This window comes from Hyla sarda, chromosome 3, assembly GCF_029499605.1.
Source record: "Hyla sarda isolate aHylSar1 chromosome 3, aHylSar1.hap1, whole genome shotgun sequence".
In the NCBI taxonomy this organism is placed as follows: domain Eukaryota; kingdom Metazoa; phylum Chordata; class Amphibia; order Anura; family Hylidae; genus Hyla; species Hyla sarda.
The window spans coordinates 95,413,911-95,433,524 of NC_079191.1; the positions used below are offsets into that span (position 1 = coordinate 95,413,911).

The 19,614-nt window shown below is 44.9% G+C and overlaps 1 protein-coding gene across 8 annotated transcripts in view; it reads right to left on the minus strand.

Annotated features, from left to right (window-relative positions):
- SNED1 (sushi, nidogen and EGF like domains 1) overlaps positions 1-19,614 on the minus strand; it is a 180,943-nt gene that overhangs the window by 1,167 nt on the left and 160,162 nt on the right. For 4 of the 8 annotated variants that reach the window (XR_008891054.1, XR_008891053.1, XR_008891051.1 and 1 more), the window contains 3 exons: positions 14,828-14,904; positions 6,992-7,029; positions 951-2,124 (listed from right to left, as the gene is read on the minus strand). Coding sequence is in view for 3 of the 8 variants with exons in the window: in XM_056564682.1 (XP_056420657.1) it covers positions 7,004-7,029; positions 14,828-14,904 (103 nt within the window). In the remaining 5 variants the exon portion in view is untranslated. The remainder of the gene's footprint in view (positions 1-950; positions 2,125-6,991; positions 7,030-14,827; positions 14,905-19,614) is intronic. The other 4 variants (XR_008891052.1, XM_056564682.1, XM_056564683.1 and 1 more) reach the window with 4 other exon arrangements.

Consider the following 19,614-nt stretch of genomic DNA (forward strand, 5'->3'; position numbering starts at 1 on the left):
TAGTAAGCTTATTGCATGAAGCACATAAAATTATATAAAGGTGATTGTACAATATTAGAAAAACATGTCTAATAGAAAGAAGTAAGGAGATGGCAACTCACTCGATCTTCATCTTGTTTTTTTCTCAGTGATACTTACATAGTCGCAGGCGGAAAACAGACAGGGGATACAGAAGAAATGAGGCTACAGCAGCCGTTTCGCACTAGTTGTGCTTCTTCGGGACTCTCATGAGAGGCCCGATGAAGCACAACTAGTGCGAAACGGCTGCTGTAGCCTTATTTCTTCTGTACCCCCTGTCTGTTTCCCCCTGCGACTATGTAAGTATCACTGAGAAATAAACAAGATACTATGAAGATCGGGTGAGTTGCCGTCGCCTTACTTCTTAATATTTGATATTTGCATGACAAACTATTAGAGACTTTGAAGCAGTAAGCTTATGCTATAGTTGCTGAGTATTTAAAGAGATGTGGTGGTGCTAAGTCTCTAATAGTTTGTCATGCAAATATCCAATAGAAAGAAGTAAGGAGACGGCAACTCACCCGATCTTCATAGTATCTTGTTTATTTCTCAGTGATACTTACATAGTTGCAGGGGGAAAACAGACAGGGGGTACAGATGAAATGAGGCTACAGCAGCCGTTTCGCACTAGTTGTGCTTCTTCGGGACTCTCATGAGAGGCCCGATGAAGCACAACTAGTGCGAAACGGCTGCTGTAGCCTCATTTCATCTGTACCCCCTGTCTGTTTTCCCCCTGCAACTATGTAAGTATCACTGAGAAATAAACAAGATACTATGAAGATCGGGTGAGTTGCCGTCTCCTTACTTCTTTCTATTGGATATTTGCATGACAAACTATTAAAGACTGAGCACCAGCACATCTCTTTAAATACTCAGCAACTATAGTGTAAACTTACTGCATCAAACACAAAAGCGACAGTGCTGAGCAATACCTATCTTTGCATTTGCTGGAAACATATGTCTTCTTTATGCCAGAAAAAGTGCCACACATGTCCAAGGCTCGTGTTGCAGTTGGAAGACACTCCGGCATTTGGCCTTGCTACCTAGCAGTTTGTAAGCACCAGCCAGCATCTCTTTGTTTATTTGTAGCCTACAAAATGAATGAGCTTGGCAGAATAGTACGAGAACAACATGCACTTGTTTTATAAAATGTTTTATTATAAAAACAAAACAAAAAAACAAAGCGCCTGGTCTGATGACAACACGTTACAAACACTGTTAGAGCCCAATCCTGTTAGCTGCAGTTCTTAGTGCTGTCGTTCCCTCACCTGGAGGTACAGCCTAACATGCTGCTGCCTGAGCTAGTAAAAAGTCCTGCACAACGCTCTGACTTACTGCTGCTGCTACAGTGTATGTGGGACCTGGTCATTTCTGGGCAAGGCCCTGTCATCCTAAATAAACAACACTTTACCCTTTACCTTATGACAGACTGGGGGATGATCCCATATACACAGAATGCTTTAGAGTCTCCCACGGAGATTCAGTTTCTAAGCTACATAACTGAGAAGTTTTACCATTCAAAACTGCAGTGACGAAACAGAGCAGCAGAGACATGTTTCTGTGGTCATCATAGTAGAGAGGTGTCTATCTCCCACATACAAGTCCATTATACCTGTGCCAGTTCATAGAAGCGCCACAGAGTAACAATCTGCAGGCCATTCCAGCATTCGTTATAAAACTGACATGGATATGGGGAGTTTTGTGCTACATGTTCCAATATTGGGGCCAGCACTTGGCCAGTTTGGGTCATTGAGTGACAAGAGATGATCGGAGTGAGATTGGTAGGAGAGGCAGCAATCCTGTGCTCTTCCTGTCCGACAGATTAGACAGTACAAGTGTTACCAGGCCTGAAGGTAGGAGGGGTCATGGTCTTGCAGATCTTTGGCTGAAGAGAAAAGGGAATGCCACCCCAAATGGACCAGGGAAGAGTTTCTCCTTTGGTGACTCAGTGACGGCATAATATGGCCGGTGCCAGCTGTGTCCTGGCACGCTGAGAGAAGTTGCAGGGACCCATGAAGTTGGGAGAGGGGCAGACAAGCTCAATGCCTCACATGGGGCCATACGATGTATGAATCCATCCCCAAGCAGTGCCTAGTGCTTCTGTGTCTGTAAAAGGATTGAAGAATCGTCATTAAATTTTTTAAATGGAAAAGTCATTGGTGTGATATGGAATGGTGAGCAGAAAAGCCTGTTTTGTTATTTTCTGGATCCCGATGGCTGCATAAAACTATTTTCTGAGTTGATTTTTTTTAGGGGACATTAGGAACAGATTCCAAAGTTCCCTTGAATCCAGCCTCAATTTGGCATTTGATATGTAAATGTTCACACCCAACATTTTTCATGGTGTTTTTATATTACATATTGCAGCCATATGTAAGTCTACAGTTAAAAATTGCACTATATTTAAGTGCTTTAGGTATAGTGAGGGAGATTTATCAATATGTGTCTGTATGTAGCCTCTTCACAGCCTGTTTTTATTTTTGCTGTGTTTTTGGCTTCTGTGTGCCAAATTTATGAAAACGGTGCAAGACTTTGATAAATTTTGCACAAATGAAAAACCACCTCAGAACTTGCTGTATGATATTTTTTTAAGGCAAGGCAAATGTGGTATAAATTTGCGTTTTTTATTTTTTTAACGTTTGCACAATATTTTTGCGCCTTTTTAAAAAGATGCAGTTAATAAATCTCATCCACTGCATAGTCAAGAATGAAGCACTGCATTTCACAGCCACTTTTGCCAAAGTAGTCTATTTTTAAATTGCGCAAAAACTGTAAAAATTTTGCACCAAATTTCAGCCAATAAAATGTTAGGAAGGCAATAAGAAATCTTCTCCAGTTTTTTTTTTCCATTGTTTTCTCTATAGGACTTGCTGTAAAAAAAAAAAAACAGCAAAAACACCTGTACAAGATAATACTACACTGCTCAAAAAAATAAAGGGAACACTAAGATAACTAACTAACTAATCGTATGAAATACTTTCGTCTTTACATAGTTGAATGTGCTGACAACAAAATCACACAAAAGTTATCAATGGAAATCAAATTTATCAACCCATGGAGGTCTGGATATGGAGTCACCCTCAAAATCAAAGTGGAAAACCACACTACAGGCTGAGCCAACTTTATGTAATGTCCTTAAAACAAGTCAAAATGAGGCTCAGTAGTGTGTGTGGCCTCCACATGCCCGTATGACCTCCCTACAAATTCTGGGCATGCTCCTGATTAGGTGGCGGATGGTCTCCTGAGGGATGTCCTCCCAGACCTGGACTAAAGCATCCACCAACTCCTGGACAGTCTGTGGTGCAACGTGGCGTTGGTGGATGGAGCGAGACATGATGTCCCAGATGTTCTCAATCAGATTCAGGTCTGGAGAATGGGCAGGCTAGTCCATAGCATCAATGCCTTCCTCTTGCAGGAACTGCTGACACACTCCAGTCACATAAGGTCTAGCATTGTCTTGCATTAGGAGGAACCCAGGGCCAACCGCTCCAGCATATGGTCTCACAAGGGGTCTGAGGATCTCATCTCTGTACCTAATGGCAGTCTGGCTACCTCTGGCAAGCACATAGAGAGCTATGTGCCCCCCCCCCCAAAGAAATGCCACCCCAAACTATTACTGACCCACAGCCAAACCAATCATGCTGGAGGATATTGCAGGCAGCAGCACGTTCTCCACAGAGTCTCCAGACTCTGTCACATGTGCTCAGTGTGAACCTGCTTTCATCTGTGAAGAGCTCAGGGCGCCAGTGGCGAATTTGCCAATCTTGGTGTTCTCTGGCAAATGCCAAACGTCCTGCACAGTGTTGGGCTGTAAGCACAACCCCTACCTGTGGATGTCGGGCCCTCATACCACCCTCATGAAGCCTGTTTCTGACCGTTTGAGTGGACACATGCACATTTGTGGCCTGCTGGAGGTCATTTTGCAGGGCTCTGGCAGTGCTCCTCCTGCTCCGTCTTGCACAAAGGCGGAGGTAGCGGTCCTGCTGCTGGGTTGTTGCCCTCCTATGGCCTCCTGATGGCCTGTCTCCTGGTAGCGCCTCCATGCTCTGGACACTACGCTGACAAACACAGCAAACCTTGCCACAGCTCGCATTGATGTGCCATCCTGGATGAGCTGTACTACCTGAGCCACTTGTGTGGGTTGTAGACTCCGTCTCATGCTACCACTAGAGTGAAAGCACCGCCAGCATTCAAAAGTGACCAAAATATCAGCCAGGAAGCATAGGAACTGAAAAGTGGTCTGTGGTCACCACCTGCGGAACCACTCCTTTATTGGGGGTGTCTTGCTAATTACCTATAATTTCCACCTGTTGTCTGTTCCATTTGCACAACAGCATGTGAAATTGATTGTCAATCAGTGTTGCTTCCTGAGTGGACAGTGTGATTTCACAGAAGTGTGAGTGACTTGGAGTTACATTGTGTTAAGTGTTCCCTTTATTTTTTTTAGCAGTGTAAATAAACACCACAAAGAACACATTTCAAAACACATAGAAGATACACACAACACAAAAATACAGTGCAAATCTGCTTTCATTAATGATTAATGTAGTTTCAAAAACTTGGGCTACAGAGTCCACAGGACAACAAATGGAGACATTTGTAAATCACTTAATCGAAACTTTAACCAAAAATTATTCCTTACCACATACATCTCTTGGCCACTAGGTGTCCCCTTTCCTGCAACCATACTAATCACTGCAGACAGTGAGGATCTTAAGGATCATAGCGAGAGCAACACAGCTTGCTGGTCTCTCTAAGGGTACGTTCACACGAGCAGATTTTTTCGCGGGTTTTCAGCTGCGTATTTGAAGGGGGGCAGGCTTTTCTCGGCTGTCCGCAGCAGATTTTCCGCAGCAGAAAATTCAATGGGGCTTGCGGCGGATTTTCCGCAGCTTAAATTCTGCCGCGGAAAATCTGCTGCGGACAGCCGAGAAGAGCCTGCCCACTTTCAAATACGCAGCGGAAAACCCGCAAAAAAAATACGCTCGTGTGAACGTACCCTAAGGGTGCGTTCACAATACGCAATTCCTGTGGAATTCCTTGTGGTGAACTTTTGCATCAGTGTGAATGGGTTTCCGCGAGACCCCTTCACACTGAGCAATTCCGCGGCTGAAATTGTTCCACACAATGAATGAATATGTTTATTCTGTGCTCAGAATTCCGCGAGCACTGCATAGCCAACAATGGTGACGGCGCAGTGCCAAGTGTCAGGCTGAATCTCCACTGGCTGAATTCGGCAAGCGGAGATTCAGCGTGCGTTCCGCTGTGTGAACGCACCCTTAAGCATATGCTAAGCCCTGCGCCTTACTTCTTGTGTTTGTTTTGCTGTGACTGTTGCTAAAGACAGAATTCCCAAACAGGCAGGCAGTGGACAGCAGACTGCAGAGAAGTGGGACACATATAGGGAGATTTATTAAAACCTGTACAGAGGAAAAGTTGACCAGTTACAAATCAAATGCTGCTTTCATTTTACAGAGGCCTTTCCAAAATTAACCCCTTAAGGACTCAGCCCATTTTGGCCTTAAGGACTCAGACAATTACATTTTTACGTTTTCATTTTTTCCTCCTCGCCTTCTAAAAAAATCATAACTCTTTTATATTTTCATCCACAGACTAGTATGAGGGCTTGTTTTTTGCGTGACCAGTTTTCCTTTGTAGTGACATAACTCATTATATCATAAAATGTATGGAGCAACCAAAAAACACTTTTTGTGGGGAAATTAAAAAGAAAAACGCAATTTTGCTAATTTTGGAAGGTTTCGTTTTCACACCGTACAATTTACGGTAAAAATGATTAAAATGATACCCATTATTACATACTTTTATATTATTGTTGTGCTTAAAAAAAATCAAACTTTTTAACCAAATTAGTATGTTTATAATCCCTTTATTTTGATGACCTATAACTTTTTTATTTTTCCGTATAAGCGGCGGTATGAGGGCTCATTTTTTGCGCCATGATCTGTACTTTTTTTTTTATACCACATTTGCATATAAAAAACTTTAAATACATTTTTTATCATTTTTTTTAAATAAAATGTATTAAAAAAGTAGCAATTTTGGACTTTTTTTTTTTTTTTCGTTCACGCCGTTCACCGTACGGGATCATTAACATTTTATTTTAATAGTTCGGACATTTACGCACGCGGCGATACCAAATTTATTTTTTACGCTTTTTGGGGGTAAAATAGGAAAAAACGGACGTTTTACTTTTTTATTGGGGGAGGGGATTTTTCACTTTTTTTTACTTTTACATTTTTTTACATTTTTTTTTACACTTGAATAGTCCCCATAGGGGACTATTCATAGCAATACCATGATTTCTAATACTGATCTGTTCTATGTATAGGACATAGAACAGATCAGTGTTATCGGTCATCTTCTGCTCTGGTCTGCTCAGACCAGAGCAGAAGACGCCGGGAGCCGGAAGAAGGAAGGTGAGGGGACCTCCGTGCGGCGTTCTGAATGATCGGATCCCCGCAGCAGCGCTGCGGGCGATCCGATCATTCATTGAAATCACGTACTGCCGCAGATGCCGGGATCTGTATTGATCCCGGCATCTGAGGGGTTAATGGCGGACACCCGCGAGATCGCGGGCGTCGGCCACTGCCGGCGGGTCCCTGGCTGCGATCAGCAGCCGGGATCAGCTGCGCATGACACAGGCATCGCTCCGATGCCCACGGTTATGCACAGGACGTAAATGTGCGTCCTGGTGCGTTAAGTACCACCGCACCAGGACGTACATTTACGTCCTGCGTCCTTAAGGGGTTAAAGAAGCAATCTGATTGGTTACTATGGGCAACTGGTCAACTTTTCCTCTGCCAAAGGCTTTGGTTCAGGGGTCATTTTTCTGGTGAATGAAGTGATTTACAGATATGTTAGGAATCATATAGGTTATCAAATGAAGGGAAGTTGTTTGAAATGATAGTCACCATTTAAGCTATGTATATAGTGTAGATTTAGTGTTCCTTACCTGATCTTATCATCAAGGTTTGCTTGGGAGTCTCTTTTCTAAGAAAAAAATTATACATTTTATTAATCACACATACTCTAAGTAGGGATGAGTGAATCGAATCTGACGAATCCGAATTTGTTACGAATTTCAGGAAAAATTCGATTCGCAATGAATGCAAATATCGCTACGATTCAATAGCGCAAATCGCAAAAGTGCGGTCCAGGCTCCAGGGCATCTAAAATGGCGGATCCACACGTGAGGACATGGGGCAAGAAATCCTGGGAAGGTGAGAACAAGGGTCGGTGGGACGACCCTGAATCACATGCAGCATGCAGCCTATCAGGCGGCAGCCACCCCTGTGATGTCATAGCCCTATATAATTGGCAGCCATCTTGCGGCCAGTCACTTCATCCTTACACTGCAGAGAGATAGATAAGGACAGACAGCCCTGTGATGTCACAGCCCTATATAAACGGCAGCCATCTTGCGGCCTGTCACTGCAGCATTTTATTTCAGAGAGAGAGGGACAGACAGTAGTGTGTGTTGCACAGAAAAGCATTTTTCTAGCAGCGATTCACCTCCCAGTCTCATCAGCGTTCTGTTGCACAGAGAGAAGGGCAGAAAGAAGTATGTGTTGCACAGAAAATATTTTTTACAGCAGCGATTCACCTCAAGCCCAAATCCAGCCTAGAAGCATTGATAGGGAAGGTAGTGAGAGTGAGATTGAGAGAGAGAGTGCAATTTTGGGTGTAGTACACAGCGACTGTGTGCGGCAGCACTGGTGTGTATTGCTGGTGTTGTACACAAATACTGTTTTAAGCGTACTGGAGCGCATTGTCCTCCCCTCATAAGTGTATATCACATACATACATCTAAGTGGTGTACTTTTTTGTTCCTGTTCAAGTCTTAAGGGCCTAGATACTGTGAAAGGCCAGCCAAAAGTACACACCTTCTGGTGTTGTAGACAAATACTGTTTTAAGCGTAGTGGATCGCATTGTCCTACTCTCATATACGCACTAAGTATGTCAGGCACAGAAGTGCCAGGACGTGCACAGAGGAGTGACAGAGGCCTAAATTCATCAGGCAGAGGTCGCAGCAGACTAGGGGCGAGTGGCAGCAGGAGTCGCAGCAAGAGGCCTGAGCTCCCGGTATCAGCTAGCGGTCGTGTCTCGACCAGCAACCCATCTGTCGTCATTGGATGGTTAACAAGGTCATCCACTTCATCACAAGTGACATCTGACACCCCCAGTCAACAGTCGGTGGGTTCTTCAGACACAACCCTCAGTTGGCATGGCCCGGGAGCAGTCCCGGTCCTTCCATTGCCTCTGTCCTATGCTGTTCTCTCCCCAACAGAAGTATCTTATGCTGTGGGTTCAGCTCCACTATTTAGTGAGGATGATCCACTAGAGGACAGTCAGCAGCTACTGCCCAGCCAAGAAGTGGAGGAGACATCTGCCACTTCCTCCACTAGGCAGGCAAGTAGTGAGGAGGAGAGTGGCATGGGAGGTGGTGTTGGGAAGCAGACACTGTTGAGGAACCTGAGGAGGACATCAGTGACGTGCAGATACAACTCGATGATGATGAAGCCGATCGCAATTGGTAGCCAGGTGCAGAAGGGGCTTCATCATCATCAGGAGAAGAGGGTTGCAGGTTGCCCGTGAGGCAGCAGCTGAGTCAGCAAGGTGGTAGCATGGTTGGCAGTCAGCATGGTGGCAGAAGTGGAAAGACTGGAGCCAAAACATGCCCGGGGTAGACCACCTGCTTTGCGGCAGCCTACTTTCCTGGGAGATAGCGGAACAGGGGTTCCTGGAGTCAGTGGCTCTAGCAGTCAATCAGTGCGGACTGTTGGTGTGAAAATCAGCTACTCGGCGGTGTGGCAGTTTTTCATAAAGCATCCAGAGGATGTTAACCTGGCCACATGCAAGATGTGTTGGCGGAAGGTGAAACGTGGCCAGGGTCCCAATGTTGGCACCACAGCCCTGTGTCAACATATGCTGCGTTACCATAAAGCGGCCTGGGAGAACCATTGCTCCGATGTGGTGGTCCAGCCTGCTGCATCACGCCCCTCCCTGTTTCAGCCAGCCAAGGCTCCACCACCTCAGTCGCAGGGAGCTGTGTGTCATACCCATCTTCTGTCACTCCAGATGCTCCTGCTAACCCTACTTCGATTCAGTCATTCCGCCAGCAATCCATCGGCGAAGCCATGTCCAAGAGACAACACTATGTGCCCACTCATCCAACGGCGCAGAAGCTGAATGTGCTCCTGGCCAAGTTGTTGCTGTTGCAGTCCCTCCCTTTTCAAGTGGTAGACTTTGCACCTTTCAGAGAACTGATGGCTTGTGCTGAACAAAGTTGGAGAGTCCCAAGCCGTCATTTCTTTGTGAAAAAGGCAGTACCAGCCCTGCACAATTTTGTGGAACAGAAGGTGGGCCAGTCCTCGTGCCTGTTGGTGTGTACCAAAGTGCACGGCAGCACTGACGCGTGGAGCCGTAACTACGGTCAGGGACAATACATGTCCTTTATGGCCCACTGTGTGAATGTGGTTCCTGCACAGCCACAAGAGCAACTTGGACAGGTCACGCCACTTCTGCCTCCACGCTCTCAGGCCGTTGGTCCTGTGACAGTGTATGACTCCGCCTCCTCATCCTCCACCGTCCTCAGCCTCCACTGCACGGACAAGTCTCAGTGCCCCTCCAGCATACAATGTGTGCAGGGCACGGCGGTGTCACGCTGTTCTTCACATGGTTTGCCTTGGTGAACAGAGTCACACAGGGGAGGAACTGCTAAAAGTGATTCATCAAGAAATTGAATCATGGCTTACTCCACGAAAGCTGGAAATGGGACCCATGGTGACCGACAACGGGAAGAACATCTTGTCTGCGCTGTGACAAGGAAGCCTGAGACATGTGCCATTCATGGCACACATGTTCAATCTGGTTGTCAAGCGGTTCCTTAAGTGTTCCCCAATCTGAAAGACATCCTAACAATGGGAAGGAAACTTTACATGCACTTCAGCCACTCATACACCGCAAAGCACACCCTCCTTAGGCTGCAGCGTCAGAACGGCATCCCCCAACATAGTCTGATTTGCGACGTTTCCACACGTTGGAATTCAACCCTCCATATGTTGGACCAACTATATGAACAGAGAAAAGCCATCACCGATCTCTTTATGATCCTGATGATAGGGGGACTCCCCTGTGTAACTTCAATGTCAACCAGTGGCAGCTCATACGTGACACCTGCCGTTTGCTCAGGCCCTTTGAGGAAGCCACCTTATTAGTCAGTTGCTAGGATTACGGGATGAACAACATCATTCCACTGCTTTATCTACTACAACACATGTTGGAAATGATGGCTGGTCAGGGCACTGGAGACATGGCGCCTACATCTCATGGCCACATGAGCCCTGTGGGGGCTGAAAAAAAGGGGGGAGGGCACAGTGGAGCACAGTTTAGGTGGCACGATGCATGCTCACCAGTGACCGCCAAATTGTCACCATTCGGCAGCGGGATGACTTCTGGCTCTCCACCTTATTGGACCCTTGCTACCAGCACAAAATGGGGGCCTTTTTTTTTACACCCACTGAGAGGGAGGACAAACTGACCTACTATAGAGACATCCTACGTAGTCAGTTGGCTGATGTGTATCTGCGCCATCATCCATCCTCTCGCTGGTCTGACTCGGGGGGGCTTTCTGCACTCACCTTGCACTGCCATGGCTGCTGGGGAGGGGTGGGGTAGCAGGAGCAGTACCAGCTCCATCAGCAGCAGACTGAGTCTACAGTAGCTTTCTTCACCCGCATAGTGAAGCAACTCATCAGCAGCAGGTAGAACTGGAGCAGGACCTGAACCAGCAGGTGGTGACATACCTTGACGTGACCATGATAACACACCTTGAAGATCCCCTCTACTTCTGGGCAGCCAAACTTGACTTGTGGCCACAACTAGCAGAGTTTGCCCAGGAAAAGCTGTCCTGCCCGGCCAGTAGTGTCCAATCAGAGTGGGTGTTTAGTGCGGCGGGGGCCATAGTAACCCCAAGGAGAACTCGCCTGTCCACCAAAAATGTGGAGAGACTGACCTTTGTGAAGATTAATCAGCCAGGATTTCCACCCACCAATGCCTAAAGCATCAGAGTAGATTGACCATGGTGCCAAACCAACACTTCACAAATATGGATAGTGCAAAACATATTTAAGGAGCTGCTCCCCAGTTATAGACATTCTTTGGCATCAGCCCACGAGTAAGTATTGAGGATATGCATTAGCTAAAACTTAACTTTTCTTAGGATAAAATATATGGACCCAATTTTTTTTTAAATCAAACAAAAGGAAAGATGTGCAAAAAACACCATGTGCCACATACACCGCCAAATATTCATGTGATGCAAAGACTAAAAGGTGGAAGGGAACAACGTATGGTCCATTGTAACCGGTGGGGGTAAAAACTTCCCCTGTAAGGCCCTACTCTCGCATTATTAACCTCTTAAGGACCAAGGACGTACCGGTATGTCCTGAGTCCTTTCCCTTTCTATAACGCGGGGCCACGCGGGTCGGGCCCAGCCTCTAACAACGGCCGAGACCCGTGGCTAATAGCGCGCGGCAATGATCGCGGTGCCGCACGCTATTAACCCTTTAGATGCGGCGTTCAAAGTTGAACTCTGCGTCTAAAGTGAAAGTAAATCACTGCCGGTTAGCTCAGGGGGCTGTTCGGGATCGCAGCAGCGAAATCACGGCATCCCAAACAGCTGTGGGACACGAGGAGGGTCTCCTACCTTGCCTCCTAGTGTCCGATCGCCGAATGACTGCTCAGTGCCCGAGATCCAGGCATGAGAGGTCAAGCGGCAGAATCATTGATCACTGGTTTCCTATGAGAAACCAGTGATCAATGTAAAAGATCAGTGTGTGCAGTGTTATAGGTCCCTATGTGAGTTATAACATTGCAAAAAAAAAAGTGAATAAAGATCATTTAACAACTCCCCTTTTCCCATTAAAAAAAAAAAAAAAAAAAAACAACAGTGTAAATAAAAATAAACATATGTGGTATCGCCGCGTGCGGAAATGTCCTAATTATAAAAATATATCATTAATTAAACCAACAAGTCCGATCAATACAAAAATGGTACCGCTAAAAACTTCAGATCACGGCGCAAAAAATGAGCCCTCATACCACCCCATATGCGGAAAAATAAAAAAGGATAGGGGTCAGAAGATGAGAATTTTAAACATATAAATTTTCCTGCATGTAGTTATGATTTTATTCAGAAGTACGACAAAATCAAACCTATAAAAGTAGGGTATCATTTTAATCGTACGGACCTACAGAATAAAGAGAATGTGTAATTTTTACCGAAAAATGTATGGCGTAGAAACAGAAGCCCCCAAAAGTTACAAAATGGCGTTTTGTTTTTTTTCAATTATGTTTTCAATTTTGTCTCACAATGATTTTTTTTCCATTTCGCTGTAGATTTTTGGGTAAAATGACTGATATCATTACAAAGTAGAATTGGTGGCGCAAAAATTAAGCCCTCATATGGATTTTTAGGTGCAAAATTGAAAGAGTTATGATTTTTTAAAAGTAAGGAGGAAAAAATGAAGGTGCAAAAAACGGAAAAATCCCTGGTCCTTAAGGGGTTAATGACCTTCTTGGCAAGTGTTACTCGCCCTAAAAAGGGTGGCCCCACACAGGAACCTCTCCCTTATTACACCTAAAAACCCTATTTGTAGGTGGAAATAGGGAGAGGTTCCTGTGTGGGGCCACCCTTTTTAGGGCGAGTAACACTTGCCAAGAAGGGAATTAATAATGCGAGAGTAGGGCCTTACAGGGGAAGTTTTTACCCCCACCAGTTACAATGGACCATTCGTTGTCCCCTTCTACTTTTTAGAGGTCTTTGCATCACATCAATACTTGGTGGTGTAGGAGGCACATGGTGTTTTTTTTTTTTTTTTTCAAAAAAAATGTTGGGTCCATATATTTTATCCTAAGCATATTATTAAAAGTTAAGTTTTAATGCATATGCTCAATACGTCTGCCACCGTATGTTCTCCTTGTGCTGATGCTACCACCAGGCTGTCTTATTCTGCCACCATATGTTCTCATGCTGATGCCACCCCCAGGCTGTCTCATTCTGCCACCATATGTTCTCCTCATGCTAACTCCAGGCTGTGTCATTCAGCCACTATATGCTGGCGCCAACTCCAGGCTGTGTCATTGAGTCCTTATATGTTCTCCTCATGCTTCGGCAAACTCCAGGCTGTGTCATTCAGCCACTATATGCTGCTGCCAACTCCAGGCTGTGTCATTCAGCCACTATGTGGTCTCCTCATGCTGCCGACAACTCCAGGCTGTGTCATTCAGCCATTATATGTTCTCTTCATGCTGATGCCAGCTCCAAGCTGTCTCATACTGCCACCATATGTTCTCCTCATGCTGCTCCCACCTCCAGGCTGTGTCATTCAGCCACTATATGTTCTCCTCATGCTGCTGCCACCTCCAGGCTGTTTCATTCAGCCACTATATGTTCTGCTCATGCTGCCACTAACTCCAGGCTTTGTCATTCAGCCACTTTGTGGTCTCCTCATGCTGCTGCCAACTCCAGACTGTGTCATTCAGCCATTATATGTTCTCCTTGTTCTGCGGCAAACTCCAGGCTAGGTCATTCAGGCACTATATGCTGCTGCCAACTCCAGGCTGTGTCATTCAGTCACTATGTGGTCTTCTCATGCGGCTGCCAACTCCAGGCTGTGTCATTCAGCCACTATGTGGTCTCCTCATGCTGCTGCCAACTCCAGGTTGTGTCATTCAGCCACTATATGTTCTCCTCATGCTGCCGCCACCTCCATGCTGTGTCATGCAGCCACTATATGGTCTTCTCATGCTGCCGCCACCTCCACACTGTGTCATTCAGCCACTATATGGTCTCCTCATGCTTCCGCTACCTCCAGGCTGTGGCATTCAGCCTCTATATGTTCTCCTCATGCTGCTGCAAACTCCAGGCTGTGTCATTCTGCCACTATATGGTCTCATGCTGCCGCCAACTCCAGGCTGTGTCATTCAGCATCTATATGTTCTCCTCATGCTGCCGCCACCTGCACACTGTGTCATTCAACCACTATATGGTCTTCTCATACTGATGCCACCTCCAGGCTCTGTCATTGTGCCACTCTGCGACAGTGATTCTAATAGCGACGCCTCTGATCTGCATGTCATACTGAATAACAGTATTATTTCAGTAACCCAGCACACACCCTATGCGTGTTACAGCAAGGCAAAGTGTTCTACACCCCTATTGAGGCTCTCTGTAGGCCAGAAATAGCCATTTTTAATAGCGATTCACCGCAAATAAAATCGGACCGAAATACATTTTTGGGGAAAATTCACCAAATCAGCCCAATTGAATTTTTCAAAAATTTGCTCATGTAAGCATATATGAAATGAAGGGGAAGGGAAAGAAGTGTCTACCAGAGAGTTTCAAGCCACTTATCTAAAACGTGTTTAAAGAGGTACTCCAGGGAACAAATGTCTTCAAATCAACTGGTGCCAGAAAGTTAAACAGATTTGTAAATTACTTCTATAAAAAAAAAATCTTAACCTTTCCAGTACTTATCAGCTGCTGTAAGCTACTGAGGAAGTTGTGTAGTTCTTTCCACTCTGACCACAATAGAAGTAATTTACAAATATGTTCTGGGAACGTTCTCAGACCAGTTGATTTAAAACTGGTGCCACCTCTTTAATTTCAGCTGAGAGAAGTCTCCACCGAAAATCCTGTGTGATTTTCTTTTTCATGTATCATGCCCTAAAATAAAAAAGTATTACTAAGTATATAGCAGCAGTTACTGTTTACACTGTACCCACTTGATCGGCCTCTGGCAGTGCCTTCACAGATCTCTCTGGAGCATACATCATGTTGGATCTTATACACTCTCCTGTACCTGCAAAAAAGGGTTAAAAAAAACAGCTAAAATCATATCAAAGCAAAGGGGTCCTCCGTCCCTAGACATCTTATCCCCTAACCAAAGGATAGGGTATAAGATGTCTGATTGCAGGGGTCCCGCCACTGGGAACCCCCGCGATCTCTCCTGCAGCCCCCCACTGTCATCTGCTGCACGGAGCGAAGTTCGCTCCGTGCCTGATGACGGGCGATACAGGGGCCAGAGGATTGTGACGTCGAGGCCCCTGCCCCTCGTGACATCACGCCCTGCCCTCTCAATACAAGTCTATAGGAGTGGGCTTGACAGTGACCACTCCCCCCTTCCTATAGACTTGCATTGAGGAGTCGGGCGTGACATCATGAGGGGGCGGGGCTGTGATGTCACGATCCTCTGGCCCTTGTATCGCCCGTCATCAGGCACGGAGCTAACTTCGCTCCAAAGCACATGATGACAGGGAGTGCTGCAGGAGAGATCGCGGGGGACCCCCACGATCAGACATCTTATCCCCTTTCACGTGTGTGGGCACTGGGGATGTTTAACAATTGAAATGAATAGAACTCAAAAAGAAATATTACAGACAAAAACCTATGTGTACATAGCCTGAAGCGAAGTAGAAAAGGTCCATGTGGATTAAATTCTGAAGAAAAGATCAAAAGCCTTATGCATACGCCAGAGTCTTCTGTGAAGTGGTGTCTTTGTACTGCACCATATTATGATGCGATGCTCCCCAAGAAGCAAATACATTCTTTATTCAGAATCTGATAAAAAGCTTATTTATTTTTTGTTAGAGTTCATATGAATCTGTGAAATCTGAGGCAGGTGGAGCTCATAAAAGTCTACGGGAGCTGTATTACAACTCCAAACAACTCAATATATGTACAGAGCTAGAATACAGCCATATGCACAAGCTTAGCCAATCATTATGTTTGGGCAGAGGCTGAGCTGAACCCCTTAGTTTACATAACTTAAAGGGGTTATTTCATGAACATTTACCACCTATGATTGCTGGACGTCTGACCACTGGGACCACACCAATTTCGAGAATGGAGATACCAAGTACCCAGACTGATTGATGGGTGTGTCCTACCACTGCGTTCACTGTCTGGGACTGACTGAGTTAGAAGATAATGCTCAGCTACCTCCCTAAAGGGAACCTGTCATGAAGGTCACTGTGCATAGGGAGAACGCTGTCAATCATCAGTGATTGGGCAGGACAGCAGCAGTGACTCCTTTTAGGTGTAGATTCTCCAAACCTACAGTTCATCCCGTCATAAGGAAGAGAAGGCAGGTGACAGTGTGTCTGTCACTAAGTTATGCTACCCTTGTTTGGTGGCTACAAACAATCTGACATCATTTCCCACGTCATGGTTGGAAATTCTATGTCTTTAAGCATGCCCCAAATACAGCATTTTACTTTCTCAACTGTGTGTGTTTCTTTACAAGTTTAAAGCATCTCCCCTATAAGGATGTCATTTCTCTATATTTTGCTTTTAGCTATTCTTCTGATAATCTTCCCTTTTATGTGTCAATGAGTAAAGTTTAAAGGACAAGTTCTACTAGATGAGTGTTGGACACTTGGCTCCATTAGCAGAAACCTCCATAAAAATGCTGTACATAGCCTACTATGGTCCTGAACGACTAAACAGATTTTATCCAAATGTTCCCCCTTCCAATTTGGGAAGGCCCTGATGTGAGGGATCATCTCCACAGTTGGTGGACTTGCCCAATAATACATAATTCATTTCCCCCACTGCCATATTTTTAGGTGCTAAGCTCCCAGTAACAAATTTGAGAATGCATAAGGTGGTCAAAATACACAGCCATGGCCACCGAGGTGATCAATGGGAATTGCCTAAACTTTTATTTCATACTGTAAAAAGAAGTTTTAAAATCATCTTGAAGAAAACTCAAGCCGATAGGAATGATTTTTTTGAAACACTATGATCATGGCCACATTGGGTAAAGCTCTATGGGTGATCATGCCCTCTTTACTTCCTTATGACCTGGCACCTTTATGTTTAGGTCCTCCTGATTCCCCCAATGGCTCTCCATCTATCCCTAACTTGACATTCCAAAATGTATCTATTTATTCTTCCACTGTATAATATCCAATGAGCTTTCTCCACACAGTTAGGTCCTATAAAGCTTTCTCTATTTTTGTCCTGTTTATGTCTGTGTGGTAATATTAGGTATTATCATCATACTCTAATTTTTGTACTTTATTGTTTTCCTACATGGATGCAGGGTTTATTTTGATAGCAAATTTTGATAAAGTTTTAGTCAGAATTTTGACTAATAACATTTAGTCATATTTTAGTCATCTGAATCGTTTTAATTTAGTCGACTAAGGGTCATAAGATTTTAATGTATGGTAGACTTAGTGACAAAATCTAACAGCTTCAGTTAAAGTCTAATGCAAAGTCTAAAGAAACAGTTAAATAAAGCAAACAGATGATATACTCCTGAAGTAAACAGCTTTTTTTACTTACGGTATTAAAGTGATAGTCCGGGATCCAAAAACATATCCCCTACCCTAAGGATAGGGGATAAGTCTTAGATCGTGGGGGTCCCACTGCTTAGGGGGGCGTGTTGGCTGCCTCCTTGTGCGGTGGTCAAACAAGTCCCATTGAGGAGGGACCACAGTGCTCTCTGCTGACACCTCTGTCCATGTCAGAAACTGTCCAGAGCAGGAGAGGTTTGCTATGGGAATCTGCTTCTGCTCTGGACAGTTCCTGACATGGATACAGGTGTCAGCAGAGAGCACTGTGGTCAGACTGGAAATAAATAAAAAAAGAAAAGAACTTCCTGTGGAGCATACAGCAGCTGATAAGTACTGGAAGGATTAAGATTTTTAAATCAAAATAATTTACAAATCTGAAAAATAATTGAATAGTAAGCGCTGTATTATACACACAAGTTACAAACGGACCTGTAGATAGTACGGTTGCTGATAAAAATCGGTGGTTGCGGTGTAAGTGTAATGATCCCACAGCAATGCTGTTACAGCGCGATCGCTGTGTATTGCAGTGAAGGAGGTACCGCTCTGCAGATACGTGGGCTCCCTGAAGTGGTGTTCCAGAGGTTGCAAGTGGTTCTTACTGAATTGACTCCCAGATGTAGCGGGTTACTTCTTTTGATTTTGTTTCCCAGTGTGTTACTTCTTGAGGGGTCCGGTCTCTAGGAAGGTGCGTGGATTGTAGTGGGAGCGCGCCCCGGCCGGTGGCACCTCTACAAACTTGCACGCACGGTACGATCAGGTTAAGGTTCCGACTGAGTGTGTTGTAAGTGACGTCACCATGGTATCCTCAGCAGTCCACAAGGCTATTGACGTACGTTTCGGAAGTCTCGGCTTCCTTCGTCTGGATTGCCTTAATGGACCATTAGTTCTCTCTTATAGCTATGCGCTCCTGGTGTTAACTCCTCCCCAAGTGTGATCCGCCTGCAGATACTGGAATAATAACCCTGCCAACATCCCCGATAGTCATAGATTTCACATATCTATAGGACCATTGTAAAAACGTGTAGGATCCATCCAGCTGGGAAACGGACTGAAACGTTTGATACAGCTGGAATGCGACCAAGATGTCCAGGAAACAGCCACAAAAAAACAAATGTCACACTTCCCGTGTCACGTGTGAAATCTATGACTATCGTGGATGTTGGCAGGGTTATTATTCCAGTATCTGCAGGCGGATCACACTTGGGGAGGAGTTAACACCAGGAGCGCATAGCTATAAGAGAGAACTAATGGTCCATTAAGGCAATCCAGACGAAGGAAGCAGAGACTTCCGAAACGTACGTCAATAGCCTTGTGGACTGCTGAGGATACCATGGTGACGTCACTTACAACACACTCAGTCGGAACCTTAACCTGATCGTACCGTGCGTGCAAGTTTGTAGAGGTGCCACCGGCCGGGGCGCGCTCCCACTGCAATCCACGCTCCTTCCTAGAGACCGGACCCTTCATGAAGTAACACTCTGGGAAACAACATTAAAAGAAGTAACCCGCTATATCCGGAAGTCAATTCAGCAAGAACCACTTGCAACCTCTGGAACACCACTTCAGGGAGCCCACGTATCTGCAGAGCGGTACCTCCTTCACTGCAATACACAGCGATCGCGCTGTAACAGCATTGCTGTGGGATCATTACACATACACCGCAACCACCAATTTTTATCAGCAACCGTACTATCTACAGGTCCGTTTGTAACTTGTGTGTATAATACAGCGCTTACTATTCAATTATTTTTCAGTATATTACTTTCTACACAGTGTGCATCCATAGGGGAGCACAATTATAGTAAAGCAGCAGTATAATCACACATCAAACCAGACCCATCCAGCGCTAGTGATCTTTTTTATTCTCTAATTTACAAATCTATTAAACTTTTTGGCATCAGCTGATTAAAAAAAAAATAATGTTTTCTACTGGAGTACCCCTTTAAGGTTTGAACATTGAATACAGACAAAAAGATTAGTTCTGATGGAATCCCCTCCCAAATCTTCACTAACATTTTAGTCCAGTTTTAGTAATTTGACTAAAATGTTGATAAGATTTTAGTTATAGTTTATCATCATAATTTTGTTTTCATTTAGTTTCAGTAACTGAAAAAGTATTGTTGACCAAAACTATGACAAAAAAAAAAATGAACACTGTATGAATGGTGAACCCCTGAGCCCTATGACTCTATAGACCACTTAAAGGGGTA